Source organism: Pomacea canaliculata, linkage group LG4 (assembly GCF_003073045.1).
Source record: "Pomacea canaliculata isolate SZHN2017 linkage group LG4, ASM307304v1, whole genome shotgun sequence".
Lineage (NCBI taxonomy): Eukaryota > Metazoa > Mollusca > Gastropoda > Architaenioglossa > Ampullariidae > Pomacea > Pomacea canaliculata.
Window position 1 is genome coordinate 1,773,203 of NC_037593.1, and position 18,089 is coordinate 1,791,291.

Below are 18,089 nucleotides of genomic sequence, written 5' to 3' on the forward strand. Positions count from 1 at the left end.
GACAAAGCTGCCGGGCTGCTTGCGTGGGTCTAAACACACCTGTGACACCGATAACAACATTCGTCGTGTGAAAGGTGAGCACACGGAGATGTGGCCAGGTCAAGGCCGCTGTGTGACGGTCGTTAACTACTACATCAACGTCTTTGTAACGACACTGTTATTTCTAGAAAGGTCTCTCATTATGACACAGTAAGTGACAGGTCAAAACATGTTCCTTTCGAAAAATGCCATGTAATGTTCACTAAACCTGATTTTTCAAAAGTGTTTTTCGACGTCAACAACACGGAGGCCTGTGGCCAGACCTCGCAATCCCATTGGTCCAAACGTGGGGGTGTGACAGAGGTCACAGGCCGCCGTGTCACAGTAGCTACAGCAGCGGCGACAGCAGTACGTAGTTGTACGACATGGTAAGTGCCATTTGCCCCGCTCTCGTGCACCTCCACTTTGTGATGCCAGACCTGAGCTGAAATGATGTTACCTTTCTTGTTCTTTTTCAGACTTCCTACACAGACAAGGGTCCCAAGGTGAGCTGTCACTGTCTGGCTTGCAACAGCGTGTGACACGGTCCTGCTCCATGGCATGCTACCTCGTTGCCCCGTCCTTGACACACGGAGCACTTTGGGGTTGTTTTTTATTTTTCGTTGTCGGCATGTATTGTAATTGGCTTGTAGATCATACCTAACTCGATGATGCTTGCTGTTTGCAGCCTGAATCGGGAAGTTTCGTTGGGTTCGACCACATAACGTTTTGGGTTGGAAATGCAAAGCAGGTGAGTGGCGAAGGACTGGTGGGTAAAGGTGTGCTGTACTTAGATATCTTACCCCAGTATCTCCAACAGGTGCTGGCAATGAGATAAAGAGATAAGGCTGAAGCGCATTTCTATGCCATGTAAAACTCAGCCATAAGCCTTGATGCAGCTGTCAAACAACAGGATTGGTTAAAATATATTGCTGATTTTATTTTTTAAGTGGTGGGGATAATATGTGTGATTGTACTTGTAACTGTACTTTAATATACTATGTTTTTGCGCATTTATTTCAAAAGCAAAATCCTGAGCAATAGTTTGTAATAATTGAGACCATTAAAATATGAATAAAATTAAAACAATATATTACCTGCTTCATGTCACGTTTGAAAACAGTTATATAATTTTTTTTAAAAATCAGCACAGTATCTGTTGGGCTCATTGTTTACGAGAAAAGGTCCATTCAGCAGAGAGTCCATTAATCAAATGTCATTCAGAGTTCAGTGCAACAGGGCTTCTGCTTATGCAAAAAATTGCGTACAGTACGCATTAAAAGTTAGGAGGACCCCTTCAATTTTCATCAATGGGGTCCCCTTCCTTAAAAATATGAAGAAGGGGTCCGTGGGACCCCAAAGAATTTAGCCTTAGCAGAAGCCTTGGTGCAACAGTCTTCATTATTTATATTCTTTTTTTCTGCAACAGGCAGCATCCCACTACTGTGTGCGGCTGGGCTTTTCCCCCTTTATGTATAAAGGCTTGGAAACAGGAAGTCGCCAAGTGGCTGCACATGTTGTGAAACAGAATAAGGTGAGCTTTACCCTCAGCTCTCAATTCTAAGTTTTTAAGTTTGTTATTCTGAGTAGTCTAATCTTATGTTCACCTTACTAATCTAAAATTACTGGATTTATCCTGTGTACCCATGAAGTAGCAGGATTTGCTGAACTCATCTTAGTACCTGTAATGACACAAACTGGCAGGAAACATGAGCTGATTGACATCTGCCTCCTCAGTTTTTAAATTAAAAATCAAAAGCAGTTATTTGCTGTGTTTTCCATCAGCAATGATTAAGCAGGTTTTTTTTTTTGGTAAAAAACTTGTAAAAAAAATACAAACTATTTTGATTATAATACAAGCCACTTCCTTGTGAATACAAGGACTTCATAATTTCATTGTTTGTTTTGCCAGATCATCTTTGTGTTCCAGTCTATGCTGGAACCTAATAACCCTGCAGGTTAGTAACTTTTCTTGAAGGATATTTATCTGAATTTCTTCCTTTTCTGCTTTTCGTTAGATCTATTAGATGTGAAGTGCTCCATGTTCTTTAAGATTTCAGGTATTGTGTGTTACTGTATAACACCTGAGGTTTTTCTTATAGCATTCTTATAGCATGATTCTACCAACTTTTTTTTTTTAAATAGAAATAGGAGATTTCTTGGCAAAGCATGGTGATGCTGTGAAAGATGTTGCATTTGAAGTTAAAGACCTGGAAGCAATTGTTGAGGTAATGTAAATTAAGATGGGAGTAAACAGACTCCATGAAGGTATATCGAGGTCTGAAACAAGTGCTTCATATCCTTGTCTCTTTTATGTGCTCCCTTCTAGCCACTGGCAACCCCAGCTCTTAGATTAACCACAGACACATAGATTGGCACTTTGCTGACAGGAGAGAACAAGCATACACTTAAAACTTATTCATATGCATGCACACTTACAGATATATATGGTATATGTGCACACACACATATAGATGTGAATGGCTGCACAGGCTGAAAAATAACAGCATTTACAAGTTTTTGTGTTATAAAAGTATATTTTTCCTAGTAATAACCTTCCTAATTTTTTTCCAGAATGAGGGATTAGTTGACTTTCAGTTACATTTGATACATGTTATACCTCATGATATAAACTTTTATCATGGTTCTGTCTAGTCTGTACGTATTTTTCTAGAAGTGTTATTGTAGTGACTAGATGTAAGAGGTGGTATGTGTAGCATGCAGTTGCACGAGGTGCACAGGTAGTGGCGGCACCATGGGAGGAGAGTGATGAGCATGGAACAATAAGAATGGCACGTGTTCAGACCTATGGGGACACAACTCACACCCTTATCGACCGGTCTGGCTACACTGGGCCTTTCTTGCCAGGCTACAAGGCTGCACCATACAAAGACTGTCTTGCTCAGTTGTTGTAAGTGATCTCAAATCTGCATGAATCAAGCTGCATTGAGCTCAATTCAGAACATAATTTTTCCTTATACACCAGTTGGTTTCACATTCTGCCATCTCTTCTTTGTACTCACAGCAAACTATAGAGGGCTTTAATCTTTGTTTTCTCTTTGTTTTCAATATGTTTTTGCTTTTTGGAGGGGAGGTCAAAGATAGGGAAAAGCAAACATCATTTTCTGTCTGTAAAAGTAAATTTTAAATATAGCCTTTAGAGAATTAAATCATTTAAATTTGGAAACTACAACAGGGAAAATCAAAGATAGTTTTCTGTCTGTAAAAGAAAATTATCTTTGTGGACATGCAAATTCATGCAGTTCGATGGCCTTAAGAGAATCGTTTAAATATGGAAAATACAGTTTATGTAAATATAATCCAAAGAAATATTTTAAAATAATAAAGTATGTTGCTTAATGTGGTTGCTATAGATTATTCTATTTTTGTAAAGGTAACAATAGTTTATAATTGATGCTTATGGATTTTATGTGATCAGCATGCTGTTTATGAACAACAGCAAAAACAAAATTACCATTTTTACCTTAAAAATTGTTTTTTAAATGAAGTTTTGCTTAGGTTAACCTTTAAACTGATTTCAGTGTTTTAATCTGAAATTTTCTTTCTTTCGATTTGGGATTAGTGAAATCCATTTTATCTCCCAAATTGTAAAAGAAATAAAGCTATGTAGATATCTATTTATGTTGTTGCTATGGAATTGTTCATGAAAGCTCTACACTAGCTTATGAAATGTCATACTCAGAGTGGTTTGACTGCCTTCTTGTGCTGCCTATTATAAACATCGGCCCTTAGAAGTTAACCTTGCCAGTAGATTACAATTCTGTGTCTGTTTGGGAAAGTGTGTTTGCTGGAGTGTGTAGTCACCAGATAGTTACCTAGTATGTGAAAGTTGTGTTCTCTCATAGCAAGACATAACAATCTCACTCATTTTAAGATTTATGTCACATTCTTTTATTGAATATATACAGGCCAGAAACTGGTCTTCAAGTTGTGGACCATATTGTGGGCAACCAACCTGACCTGGCTATGAATGATGTTGTAAACTGGTATGTTGTTATGTGCCATTTTCCACAAGTATCACATCAACACTTATAGGATCATGATACTTTCATCCTTCTTCTGTGGTCTGTCTGGTGAAGATCTGGCTGCGATGTAATTTTGACTGGTAACGATTATAATTCTTTTACTTCTTACACACACCATGAACCAAAAGATTAATTTTCTCCTGCCTGTTAACTGTGCTTTTTATTGGACAGGTATGAAAGAACACTTTTATTTCACCGATTCTGGTCCGTGGATGACAGCCAGATTCACACTGAATTCTCATCATTGCGCTCAATAGTGGTGACCAACTATGAGGAGACCATCAAGATGCCTATCAATGAGCCTGCACCTGGCAAACGCAAGAGCCAGATTCAGGTATATCTTTTACATCCTAAAGGGTGAAGAAATGCATAGTTTTGATACTTAATTGTACTTCTTTAAATTATGAGCAGCCATCAACAATCAATAAACTCTGAAACAATAATAGATTTAGTATGCAATAACAAATCATTTAAATAAACGCAAGATTTGTATAGTGGAGACTCGTGCTCGTAAGGAGCATGCTTGTAACGCTTAAGGTCAAGAACAAGACATGGACAACATATGAGGGACAAAAGAACAAATGAATAACATAGGAATGATGGAACAATAAACAACAGTACTGATGATGAGTAAAAGACAAATACAGAAAACGCTAAGAGGAACCAAGTAACAAGGATTGAGAATATCATGATTTTGATTTGACTTATTCTTGTGTTTAAAAAATTCAAAGTTTATTATTACTTCACAAAAGTCTGCTTTAGTCACAAATAAGATCAAATTAAAAAAATTAGAAAGATTATGGGATAAACCACCTATTATATTTTGTTGAACATCTAAAAAATGTACATCTGAAGTGGTTCCAACTGATCATGAAAAAGGTCATCTTGTAACCTTTTCAGGTCTTTGGGAGTGAGGTGTTAAAGACCTCACTTTTCTTGAGGCTAGCTTTTATTTAAGGGCAGTGCCCATCTCCTCTCCCTCACTATCTTACCTTTCCCAAAACTTTAAGGAGTCAGGTACCCATTCCTGCCAGCTTGGTCGACTGGGGGAAGTTTCCTGCACTAATCAGGCATTGAGCCAGAGTATTCTCAGTTCAGACGCCAGTTCTCTAACCACTCAGCCATTCACTTCCCCCAGACTGATCATATGCGCTGTTCATAAGTCCATAAAAAGACATGCTGTTGAGCTTGCGTGTGCTACAAAAATATTCTTGAAGAATCAGAACAAGATGTTTCTTCAGCTAAATTTGTGATTGCAGCTAAATGTGGTACATGTGTTTCAGGAATATGTTGACTACAATGGGGGAGCTGGGGTTCAGCATATTGCTATGAAAACTGATAACATCATTGATACGGTAAATTACAGTTTCTACCTTTTATTACGTTGCTTGCGGCACAGATTCAATATTTATACATGACTTGTGATTTATGCAAGAGATGTGTTTCAGAAGAACCATGCCTAATTTCAAAATTCTCATAAAGTGAAAACAATCTTCATATTTCGCCAGCTGCACTCAATTTTTTTTCAGCAGTATCATATATCAAGTTTTTTTCGTGTTGGCCTTTGATTCTCTGTTTTCATAATCAAATCAGCTTAATCTTTAGCTAGATGAATATGTAGTATTTTGACGCAGGCACAGGGTAAACACTTGCAAGTTTTATATAACATAGAGCTGTAAACATTTTAAGGGGAGTTTTCATAAAACAAGTGGACAGGCTTGGATGACGTGTTCATTTCTGAGATGTAATTGCAAGTGTCATGTCATTGTGATAGAAAATATCTGAACTGCTGCAAGTACTTGTGCTGTGTTCTCACATTCAGTGGGGGTTTATTTCAGCCCAAATGTGAGCACATTCTGTTCAATGATAAATGCTTTCTGACCACCTAGCTGTGTTTTCGCATGGCCTTTTTTTAAGTCCTGGTTATCTTTTTTAAAATATTAGTTTGATTAAGTATTGAGAAAGGTGCTTTTCAAAATACAAGTCAACTTGTATTGTCAGCTCACCAAACTGAAGGAAAGGGGACAGCATTTCTTAGAAGTCCCAGACACCTACTACAAGACACTGCGAGAAAAACTCAAGACATCCAAGGTCAAGATCCAGGAAGATTTGGATGAGGTATTGATCACATTCTCAAATATTAAGTGTAGGAGCACTTTGTTAAGAGTCTATTTATCCTTGTATGTTTTTATTTTGATTGCATCTAGTTTGTATTCGTGCAAGTTGGATTCATGGGTTTCATGTTTTATCTTGAAAATTATCTATTCTCCCAAGTTTTAGGGACATAAAATATGCAAATCAGCAACATGGGGATTCTGCTGCATATTCACCTCTATTCATTACTGCTGTGTGAGAATCTATCACAGAATGTTACTTGTTATTGTTTTTGTCAGCCCATTTCTTTCTGGTGCATATGGAACTCTGATAGGTCTCGAAAAGGATTTTATCACACTGTCTTGCTTGTACTTCATGCCAAGTCCACTTTTTCTTTATTTTCAAAATTACCATCCATCTTACATATCATTCCCAATAATATAGCAGGCAGCCTCTTGCCAATAGCTTCCTACCACTATGGGTGTGAAGCCTTGCCTAATATGTCTTTTTCATGTCCGGTTAGTGTCTCTTTACGATCGTTTCCCTTTGGGTTCCTGAAAAAAAAAAGGTACCAAAAACTGAGTGTTTTTTTTTTTTTTACAAGCCTTTACACATGAAAAATTTTAACTGGCTTTTTAACAAATCCTTATTTAAATATTTTCACAGCTGCAGCGCCTGAGGATCTTGATTGACTATGATGACCATGGCTACCTTCTGCAGATTTTCACCAAAAACATGCAGGATCGCCCCACCCTCTTCCTGGAAGTCATTCAGCGCCGCAATCACTCTGTCAGTAGCCCCATATATTTTTTACTTGTATAGTGAAACAGTTCTCCATAGGAAGGTTCAAAAGGAACTTTTGTAAAAGATATTATCAGCTGTAGAAGATACAGAAGAAAATATGAGACAGCAGTATTCCTAACAGGCCTTCACAGCTCTAACTACAAAACTTAACCACTAAGCCATCAGTGCAGCAAACACCATTAGAAAAGAGTAGACAAAGATACTCAAACTGTCTTCTGAATGGATATGTCATACAAGCAATCAAAAAATACAAACTGCCAAGTTTTAAAAAGAGCACTGAAAACTGTCAACTGCCTGCAAATTACAGTTCATTAAGTGCCTTACTGTGGGATAGTTGACAGGAAAGAGGAAAACAGCAGGGGCTGTATGATGAAGGTGAAGACAAATCATCAAATCCATGTACATAACACAACAATTACCAGCAGCTGTGACAAGCACTAACTTGCATTTCTACCAGACTGCTGACTAGGGTCAAATTCAGCAAATCCCAGTGCAAACAGGACAGTCTAAACAAATCTCATCTTATTTCTGCATGCATTGTAGCGGATCTACTGAAGGTTAATTTTAAACGCATTCTTTCTGTATTTGCTTATCTTATTTGTTTATTAACACTTAAATGCTTATCTCGTACTTTTATTTTTAACAGGGCTTTGGTGCTGGGAACTTCAAGTCTCTCTTTGAGGCTATAGAGATGGACCAGGCAGAGCGTGGCAACCTGTAGCCAGTACTTTCAGATCTGTGATGCACTTGGGTTTAACCAGGACTAAATTCAGATGCAATTTGTTGAGTTTACAGAGATTATTTTTGTTGAACTAATTCAATTACCATGTTCACATATATTTTTATGCTCAACTTTGAGTTAGGTGAAAATGAATAGCTCATTCCACCATCAGTCCATTAAAAATGTTACATGTTAATCCAAGATGTGTGCATGTTACTGATGCAAGAAGGCAGAAGTGACATAAATTATTGTGATACTAGAATTAATAATGACTATTCATTAGCTGCTGCCTCCTTAGAAAAAAAAAGTTACAACCAATAACAAAGAGCATGGCGGCATTAAAACAGCAATGCAAAAATATTAATGAATATTAGAGCATTTGAAAACACTGCGGAGTTTAGAGAGAATTGAACAGAGCTATTATGTTCATAAAAGAAATAATTTGTGACTGAATTACTGATGCATTATGAAATTTGATGGAACAGGAACTGCAAATACTGATACTCTCCAGAAAATGTGATGCCCAATTGTTTCATGCACATTGTAGTCTATACTGGTATTTGGCCACCTTTAATTTTCAAATAACTATGAAAAAATATATTTTTAGGCAGGAAAATACTTCATAAATGATGTAAAAAAAGAGAGATCATGTGTCATTTCTTATGGAATGTCAGTGTTGCAGACATTTTCCACTCTAATAGATATAATTAAGTTTGCAATCGATTTTTCTTTTTCACAACTTTATAGATTTACATACACCAAGAATTTCTTTACCTTCATGGTTTGTAGTTCTAAACAAAACATATAGTGTCTTTAAAATCACATTAATCTGATTTCGCCTGCATCATCAAAAACTACATGGTACAAACATCTGACATGGGCGGGAGAAAGATAATGTAAATAACAATAGAACTGGATCATGGGTTATACACAAAATGGATATAGTTTTCCAGCCATGTATTTTTGTTAATTGAAATTTTTTTTTTATACCATGATGCATCTTGCAGTTTGATTTCAGCACAAATTTTTGTGCTTGTCATTGTATAATTGCCAATTTACTAAGAAAATCTGTTTTCAGCCTTTATATCCTACTTTGCTTAGTAGACTTACTAAAAGTTTTTCATTTATTTTTATCAAGATGTAGATTTCAGCAATCTTATTTTGTAGAGCTAAACAGTCCAGTACAACAGACAGTCCAGATGGATATTTCACCTAAATCCTGCACAATGTCCTAATTTTTCAAAAATAGAAATGATGAAAATATCCTTATAAACAAAGATGTCTGTATACTTTATATTACTATGCTATCAGAATCTTTACAATTCTGAATCTTCTTTTGTTTCCTAACAGTTTATGTTTGATGTGGGCTTTTAAGAAAGGTGTCATGAGGAAGATTTAACCTGTATCTTATCAGATACCTGTTTTTTCTTTGATCTGAAAGGGGACTCTGCCTTTAAAAAAAAGGAAACATTTCAAGTCATGGGCTCTGTTTAACTTATATAATCCAAAAATACCGCTGTATGCGGACTTCAAGCACACAATATCTAGAAAACTACTTCTTTTACATACAGATGTTTAGTCTCTGTATCTCTAAAATCATGATTAGATGATGGTAGAATTTGCGAAAGGCCCTTTTGGCAGCTCTATACAGAGGACTTGAGCTAATGTCAAGCATGTGAGCACAGGTATAAAGAATGATAAGCTACATTCCATTACATTAAAAAGATTTTTAAAGATGTATATATATATTTTATGTTCTGACAGTATAAAGCAACACATTTACTGCATTACATGATTTTGAGGTTATTCAACAGCCACACAAACTCTTTTTTTTTTTTTTTCTCAGCTTACACTTCTGGTTGACTTTTTTCCATATGAGCATGTGTTACACATTAATCACTTTCTTCTAAACTGCCAGCTGAGTTTCATGCTAAGAATATGCATTTTTTTCAACGTGAATATTTGGGCGTTGGAGACAAATGTGTTTCACATAGGAAGGCCTTTTTATGTATTTTTCACTTGTAATCCTGTAATGAATTCTGTAACTCTTACACCATGTATAAATGAAGATATCTGTTCTAAATTCTCCACATAGTCTCCTTTCATTTGAGTGTTGTGTGTGTATGTGTGTGGTTCTTATTTGGCTTATCCCTATTGCTTAATCCTGAGAGTGGTTTTACAAGGACATAGGTAAAACATTTTGTTTACAGATAATAGAGATGTGTTTACAATATAATACATATTCATACTGTAACACTTCAGAAATATTAAGCTGTTTCAGTCCTTCCTTCTCAGCCTTCAGTATTTGACATACGTGTAATTAAAGGTGTACATGTATTTGTACTGCTGCAAATAAATTCCAAGACTATTCCTTCACAAAGACAACATTATTTATTACTTATTTTCACCTCATTTTCAGTTTTAAGTTGGGTCTTCGTGAACTGTATCAGAAATTGAATCAATTTTCTATCTCTAGTTTTACTTAATCTTGGATTTAAAGGGATTTCACCAAATATGCAACTACGTTGGCTTTATGAATTGTAATCATCAAAAACATGTTCTGTGCATATATTATGAGCATACTATTTAAACATCAAATATACAGCTGCACATTGATATTGCTCAAGCAAGGTTGGCAGAATAAAAGGTAACCAATGTTTGCATTTCCAATTCGTGCATAACCAAGTAAGCCATAGAAACTTGTGATGTTACAGAGGGATGACTTGCTATTAGGAATTTATATCTTTGAAATGGAATAAACTTGATTTTTTTTTTTTAACCTACCTTGAAGTGATTTTGCACTATAGGGGAGATGTTTCAAGGGTTAACTCAAGGGAAAAAAACCTATGGTAGCCAAAAAAAGAGATGGCCAACTTTGTGAACAGATCATACCCAGAAACTAGAGCGTGTGCCCTGAAACGACATCTGAACTCGGGTCCTTGCATTCTTGTAGTGACAACTAACCGTTACAACATTATGTCACTGACAGAGTGAGAAAAGTGGCTTTTGGCTTGTTGCTGTCTGTGGGAAACACTAATGACCAGGTCTTGTTATGTCTTTTCAAATAACTTAATACCACTGACTGAACTAAAACTAGCATGAGAACATTGTATTAGCCTGTAAAACAAAAAATTACAATGGCTCCACTACCTGAATATTTACCATTTCTAAATTGCTAGGGGTTTTTAGACCTACAGTTGGGCATTACTAAATCCATAACCCTTCCGGTATACAAACCGAATTATCTTGACCATTTGCAGATAAAAATGTATAAATTTTATCTTTACTCAACATGTTAAGAAACTATAAGCATGTTTTTATGGATCTGTCAACATTTGATAACCAGTAATAATAAAATATCAGCTTTCATTTCTAGTTTACTGGGGTTTTTTTTATTCAAAATATCTGGCACAATGAGACCTCAGACTTTTCTGACAGTTTTCTGATTCCTAAACTAAATCATGTATGTTTTTAAAGTGCCCCATGGCGAATTTTGTTTCCATAATTTAGAATTCACAAATAAGACTTGTGCATAATGAGAAACCCTGACAGCTTAGGCAGTTTCTTAAAAAATGATTCTGTTACTCACTTGACCTACAAAAGCGCTGAAGCAGAATGAGAAATCATAACAACACTAAAATACAACATTTGTTTTTCTGTAGGGGTTCAAAAACAATTTGCTTTCTTTCTTTACTATCAGTTTAACTATTAAAAAGGCTCTTTTAAAGACTGAGGGGGGAAATTTTTTTTCCAATAAAAGATATTAATACAAGATAATATTTCTTCTAATTTTGGTGAATATTCCACTTTCATTCTTCAGATCCATGTCTATAAACATCGCCCTGCACACAAAGATGTCAACAATACAGAGATCAAGATTGTATTTGGACATGTCTATATTGGCCTCATTCAAAGGGACTATGTGTTAATTAGGCATATTTATGTACAAATGAGACCTCAATTTTGCCCTCTCTGTGCATGTTTATAATACTGCACCCCAATAGTCCTTTAAAGTAGTTTTTTTTTAATTAGCTACATCATTCAATATTAATATGGATCTCATATAAAAAAATTAACATTTAGCTATAACCTTTGTTTTCACTCAAGGAAGCCAGAGTGCTTAAACAACAAAAACAATGAAGAATAATGACAATTCTGACCAGAAACTGGGCATGCCACAACAAACTAGCATCACAGTATTCAGGGTGGCCTTCATAGTAACAATACATACAAAAGAGAGACCAACCCTCCATTTACAAAGCTGGACTGTTTCTGGTATTAAAATGTGTATTTCAATGAATACATACAAATAAAGCCTAAATAATAATGTGAACTTATATAGCACCATATTCCAATTCTATAGACAGGCCTACGGTGCTTTACAGAAAAAAGACATGCACAGACATACATGGACACACACACAAAACAAAGAATGCCATTTGAGATGAAAGATTTGTAGCCAGAAGCTGCTCTCAGTGAGTAATATTCATTTGAAAAACTGTGACCAAGACTGCAAATGGTCCTGTCCACACCTTGCACAGAATCTATTGTTTAGCCAGTATATGTCCAGATGTCTGTCTCTGCCTGTTTGTTCACATCCTACACTTCGGGAGGGAAAATACAATAGCTGCTTAATTTTATCATTTTTATCCATAACTCCAAAAAAGCGGCACTAGAAAGAAAATCTAAGTTGATTCTCTTACAGTAATGTAACTGAATGTGGGGTGAGGCATGCACTGTACCAGTGAAGAGACAAAGCATGATATAATCACAATATAAACATGATCTTTACACATCATTTACATAAGATCAACTATGATTACAGAGCTTCATCATTTTTTTAGAATATTTCCTATTATTTCCCTCAATATAATGTGTACTAGATTTCAAGCATACAGGCAACAGTAATGCTAGCCCACAATAGGTATTCTGTCAAAAAGATAAATGTGCAATAAAAGAAAACACTAGACCAGAAACAGTGGATTGTGCTATTTCACAACACATCAGTACTAAGCATTTTGACTCAGTGAAGCCACTGCACCAATGATATGAAATTTCATTTAAACACTTAAGGTAAATAAAGATAATTAAATACTTACTTTGCAGCAAAAATACTTGCACTAGAACAAATATTTGGTGAGAATATGCTAACAATTTAATTTACTTTAATCATGTATCAAACACTTACACTTCTGAACAGATAACAAATGTGAGGGAAGTGGGTGGGGATGTGACCTTTACAAGTTAACTGCATCAAGTCTTTAACCTTCTACCATCTCACCCTGAGAAATCTTGTTCCTATATTCTGAATGCTATGTTGTCATCATACATTTTTATATGATTTTGGCTATGTATGTATATATGCTATGTCTGAGTCCTTATAGTTGTATATTTATTTTTACTTTTTTGTTTTCATTTCTAAAGTGCATCGTGTCAATGTGCAAAGTAAAAAAATGTACTATAAAAATCTTATTTTATCCGTGCACAACATTCACTTTAGTCCTGACTGCTTGAGAAGCAGTGTTGTAAAGAATTAAACCCAATTTTTCAACAAACAGTTCGTTAGTTAAGTTTCTTAATGCAAAGGTCTGAAGATATGTGTAGTTATACTTGTATGGATCAAGTGAGAGGCCAGGACCTGAGAATTCTTTTAGAAGCCATTTTGTAGGCAGGTACTCATCTTTCCTCTTTTTACCCAAATTGCCATATAAATAAAGTTGTCACAATATTCCAACAATAAGGTAATGAAACACCACAGTGCTTTTTAAAAAATCTAGCTTTTTTAAAAAAATAACAAGCTGTGTAAGCAGCATGGTATGCATACTATGTGTAATATTCCCATAGTGGGAAGAGCAAAATTACATGTTAACCATCCTTATATAGTCACAATTTTACTTTTTGATAGTCCAAGGATGCTCACGCTGTCTCATCTTATTTAAAGAATCCATGGCTTTCTTTGGAGGCTGCAACGCGTCTGTGACACCATGGCGCTTTTTCCTCTTGGCTAAGAACACACAGCTGTCACTATCATCAGTGCTTTGTGTGTCTGCTGACTGGCCTGCAGAAAGATTACTGCGAAACGCTGACAGCTCTTGTCCAACACTTGCACTATCTTGTTGAGGTGCCACTGAACCGTCAAGTCTATGTTTGTTTTTTGAACTACCGCTTTCACAACCACCAAGAAAAATGTTGCTCATGTCATGGAAGAAACGGCACCTATCACCAAGATGGCATCTTCCCTTTTTGAACTTCCAGCAGATCTGCTTAGTTGCTGGTCTTTGTGGAGCAGCCTCTGTCAGCCGTACGTGCTTCTCAAGGATTCCTAACCTGGTGAGTTCTTCTTGCTCATATGGATTTACAAATACAGAAGACGATGCCACTTCTTCCGTACCAAGAAGGCATCCTTCATTGGCCTTGGCACTGAGGGATGGATTGGGAAGCCTAACACTACCAGTAAACTGGAAGGGAGATGGTAACTTTTGCATTTTACTGGAAGTGTCGCTTTCATTTGTTTCATTTGGACTTGATAGATTTTTGATAGAGTCCGTATCTGAATCACCGCTGTCACCTTTTCCGGTATCTGTGAAAAAGTTCACAGCTAACGTTTCTTGTTTCATGTGTTTGTTTCTTGAACCATTTCTGAAACAATAAAGTAAACTATGAACTGTCTCACTATAAGTTTAAAAATGTGTGCATTTAATCTCAATTTACTTTTAGTTCTGAATGCTTGAAAGCAGGGAAACAGCAATATCAATGATATTTTTCTACAATCTTAAGATTTTATCTGCCTGTGGTTTAAAGATCATTATGGGTATATCTGGTATATAAAATAATCTAAAAATTCTATCTATGCCGACTAGAAACAATCTTCTTGTCATGCTGCAGATGATTTATAAACATCTTTAATCTCAAATGTCACGCTTGCAAACAGTGAGAAATGGCTTTCAATGGAAAGCATTTTTCTTAAATTTAATAGTTTTTAACTACTTTTCTTGTCTCATCCTATTAGGCCAATTGTACCTGTGAAAGGCTTCACTGCTAGTCTCTGATGACAAAATGACTATAATCTTTTTTTCCATAAAAATCAAATCAGGATTTCTCATGTTAGATCTTCTACCAAACATCATGTTTTAATAATAATATCAATATTACATGACTAAGAAATGTATCTAGTGTCTGTGTGGACGTATGTGCAATATACGCAAACCTCTGATAATTATTGCTAGGAGGCAGGGGGTGGTTAAGAGTATAGTAATTGTCTGGGTGTGTGGGGTGGGAATGTATGTTGTTTAGTTCATTGTTTAGTTCATGAACTTTTAAAGAAAAATTTCTATCACTGTTGTGCAGAAATAGACAATAAAGATGTATTATATTGCATGTACTGCATTGAAACAGCAGCAGCTGTGTTGGAATGAATGCATGTGAATGATATTAATTTAACTGTCTGAATGTGTGTGAATGATGCCAGAAAGCCTTTGATGTAAGAAGGGAAAATTATTAGACAAAAAATGGCAAGAAGAGCATTTTTGAGAAGTAGAAAGTTTAGAAAATATTTCTGGGATAGCATCCCCAAACTGGCGCCCTCAAAGTGAATAATGCTGCACCTGCTGACAGGGAGTGGAGACTACAAATACAAAACATCCTGCACCTGCTGACAGGGAGTGGAGACTACAAATACAAAACATCCTGCACCTGCTGACAGGGAGTGGAGACTACAAATACAAAACATCTTTATTGATCCTTTTCGGGAATTGTTTTGTCTACCAATGGTAACACGAGAATGTCATTTTACATAAAACATTAACACAGGCTATAACAAAACATAAACGACTACATCCAATTCATTTATGCTGGCACTGGCCCTTACAGTCTCTCTCAAAAGTCTCTGAACTGTATAACTACTCAAAATAGAAAAACAGTATAACATCAATTATAACATACATATAAGTGAACATCTAGGAAAGGGGGCAAGCAGCATGGGTATCTGCATTCATGTCCGCATCCTATTCATGAGTTGACTGCATACCTGAATTGCAGATGGGATAAATGACTGCAGATAACATGTGGCTCTAACTCTTGGAATTCTATATGTTTAGAAACTCTAAACCTATCACTTCTGTCTATGTGTCTAGGAACCCTAAGCATACTACTTCAGTCTCAGAGTGGGTGCAAGTCATCAGCTAAAACTGCAGTCAGTGGAGGGAGGGGGGAATTGGTGTTATACGTTTAGCCAGCAACTAAGGTTTTATCACGGCAAGGCAACCAGCCCTGTAAATGGATGCCACATGCAGAGAAAAAAACAATGTGCTCCAGACGAGAGCTGAACCCAGGGCATCTAACCTTTCCTGCATTGATGACAGGCACTAACTGTTGCACCACTGGACCACAGTCAGCGAATCAGAAACTTGTCATACATTGTCTGTATGTTGCTCTGTCCCCTTCCAACCACCCCTCTCCTGCTTTTTCAATGTTCTTGCTCAATTTGTGCCTGTCCTCCTTTGTAATGTTTTCACCCAAGCAAACTCGACTAAAAGTCATGATGCTGCTCATAACGGAGGTGTAAAATATTTGCAGGAGTTCTAATCATACATTCAAAGACTTCAGCTTTTTGAGACAGCATGGGCAGCTATGCACTTTTTTAATAATCTTATCTACATGAGTTTTCCAAGTTGATTATCAATAATTAGGCCTAAATATTTGTAATTCTCCATTCTTTTTCCTACTTCTACTTTACTAAGTATTTCATCAAAAAGAACATTGTCCTTCCTAATAAAATCCTAATAAAAAATCACTTTTTTTGCTTTCTTAACATTTAACTCTAAAGAATTATCACACCATTTAACAATGTGATTAATCTCTTTTCTGTAGTAGGAGTTGTTGTTGAAAATCAATCCAGTAAGTTCCGTGTCATCTGCAAATTTAACTATCAGGCAGTCAGCATATCTGCATATACATTCACCAGTATACAAGGAGGGGAAAAAAAAGAAGGGAGAGGGTACTGTCTCTTGTGAAGTGCAGGTGCTTGTGCACAAAGTATCAGAAAAAACACTGCTAGAAATCTGGATAAGTTCAGGCCTATTAGTCAGGTAATCTAAGATCCACAAAGAAGTTCTGGTTTCAAAATTCATCTGAATTATTAACAAGCAAACATTATTAAATTTTGTTAAAAGCACTCGAGGAGTCAAAAAGCATTAAGCAAATATAGGTATTTAGGTACTCCAGATGTGCATAAATTCTTTTTTAAGACAAATAAAACAGCATCTTCTAAAGAGTCCTGGATTAGGGCTTATAAGGATTTGAGAGTTAGATTTTAAACACTTTTCTTGCAGCAGAGGTTGCAGTTACAAAATATGTGGAAAAGTGTTATTCCCCGGAAAAAAAACATTGTTGTGAAAGACGCTCAGCACAGACGGTGAGAAGTGCCATACTCATGTCGCATATTCACGGAAAAATGCTATTCCATTGGATATAACTCCAGCGATATGAGCAAACTTCCCTTACTTCTTTACCTTGATAACAGTGTTTGGGTATCCTTGGACAGAATCAGATATATTTTACAGAGAAGATAACATAAAACTAGTGTCAAGTACACTATATGCCAATAATGTCAATATGTGACTGGATGGACCTAAGAACCAGGAAGACCAATCCGCACTGATGGGGTCCTTAAAGTTTGCATAAATTCACCAAATCCCCATGCCCAAGATACTCAATCCATACAAGAAATCCAGGACATAAACTAGATGATGATGTCCATAAGCAAATCAACTTCATCCAAGGTAAAGATACAGTGACCACCATCTTGTCCAAACGTTGAAGCTGAGGGTAAACTGCCACTCAACTAATAACCAAATTGGCTTTTATTTTTCAGGGTGGGGGGAGATGCTTCAAGACTCCAACACTGTGGGGATCATCAAAGGAAAAAATGTGATTCTTAACATGTGAACTGTGATTTAGACACTATTGCTGACTACATCAAAGAGGTAGTACTTTCAAGAACCCCAAATTGCTAGGCCAGCAAAGGAGTGATCCTTCATCATCATCATCATCATCTGTTGCTTCAGCAACTTCGAAGTTTACGATTCAGTAAACCCGTGCCTTAGTCGATTTTATTTATGAATACTCAACACTTATTACTTTTTTTTAAAAGGTTTACTAACTGAATTCTAGTAGTTGTGGACTGTGTTGTGAATTCGCAACAGCTAAAGATTCCAGTGCGATTACTGATGTGTCCAGCGAGGTATGCATACTTACTCGGTATCATCATTTTCATTACAATCATGCTCTGAATCACAAGAGCTGCTATCATCTCCGTATTCTGCAACAAGAGACGCCATATTCGCTTGACACTCAAGCTTCGCGGCAAATTGAAGAAATTTTTTCATTGGTCAATAATACCGGCACCG

General features: G+C 36.3%; 2 protein-coding genes across 2 annotated transcripts; one reads left to right on the top strand and one right to left on the bottom strand.

Annotated features, from left to right (window-relative positions):
- The first annotated feature begins 264 nt into the window (after positions 1-264).
- LOC112563140 (4-hydroxyphenylpyruvate dioxygenase-like) lies at positions 265-9,766 on the top strand. The gene is made up of 13 exons (XM_025236900.1): positions 265-407; positions 498-524; positions 707-769; positions 1,448-1,552; positions 1,931-1,976; positions 2,164-2,246; positions 2,736-2,929; positions 3,948-4,025; positions 4,236-4,398; positions 5,348-5,419; positions 6,066-6,182; positions 6,825-6,947; positions 7,609-9,766. The coding sequence occupies exons 1-13, from the start codon at positions 405-407 to the stop codon at positions 7,681-7,683; spliced, it is 1,149 nt and encodes a 382-aa protein (XP_025092685.1). The 5' UTR covers positions 265-404; the 3' UTR covers positions 7,684-9,766.
- LOC112563141 lies at positions 9,564-18,041 on the bottom strand. The gene is made up of 2 exons (XM_025236901.1): positions 17,938-18,041; positions 9,564-14,322 (listed from the first exon to the last, which is right to left on the bottom strand). Exons 1-2 carry the CDS (start codon positions 18,018-18,020, stop codon positions 13,575-13,577), a joined length of 831 nt encoding a protein of 276 aa, XP_025092686.1. The 5' UTR covers positions 18,021-18,041; the 3' UTR covers positions 9,564-13,574.
- Positions 18,042-18,089: the final 48 nt, after the last annotated feature.

Coding starts and splice junctions, on each gene's coding strand:
- LOC112563140 (XM_025236900.1), top strand. Junction 1,553..1,930: donor ATGTTGTGAAACAGAATAAG/GTGAGCTTTACC, acceptor TTGTTTTGCCAG/ATCATCTTTGTGTTCCAGTC. Junction 6,948..7,608: donor TTCAGCGCCGCAATCACTCT/GTCAGTAGCCCC, acceptor TATTTTTAACAG/GGCTTTGGTGCTGGGAACTT.
- LOC112563141 (XM_025236901.1), bottom strand. CDS start 18,020: ATGGCGTCTCTTGTTGCAGAATACGGAGATGATAGCAGCTCTTGTGAT. Junction 14,323..17,937: donor AATGAAAATGATGATACCGA/GTAAGTATGCAT, acceptor TTATTGTTTCAG/AAATGGTTCAAGAAACAAAC.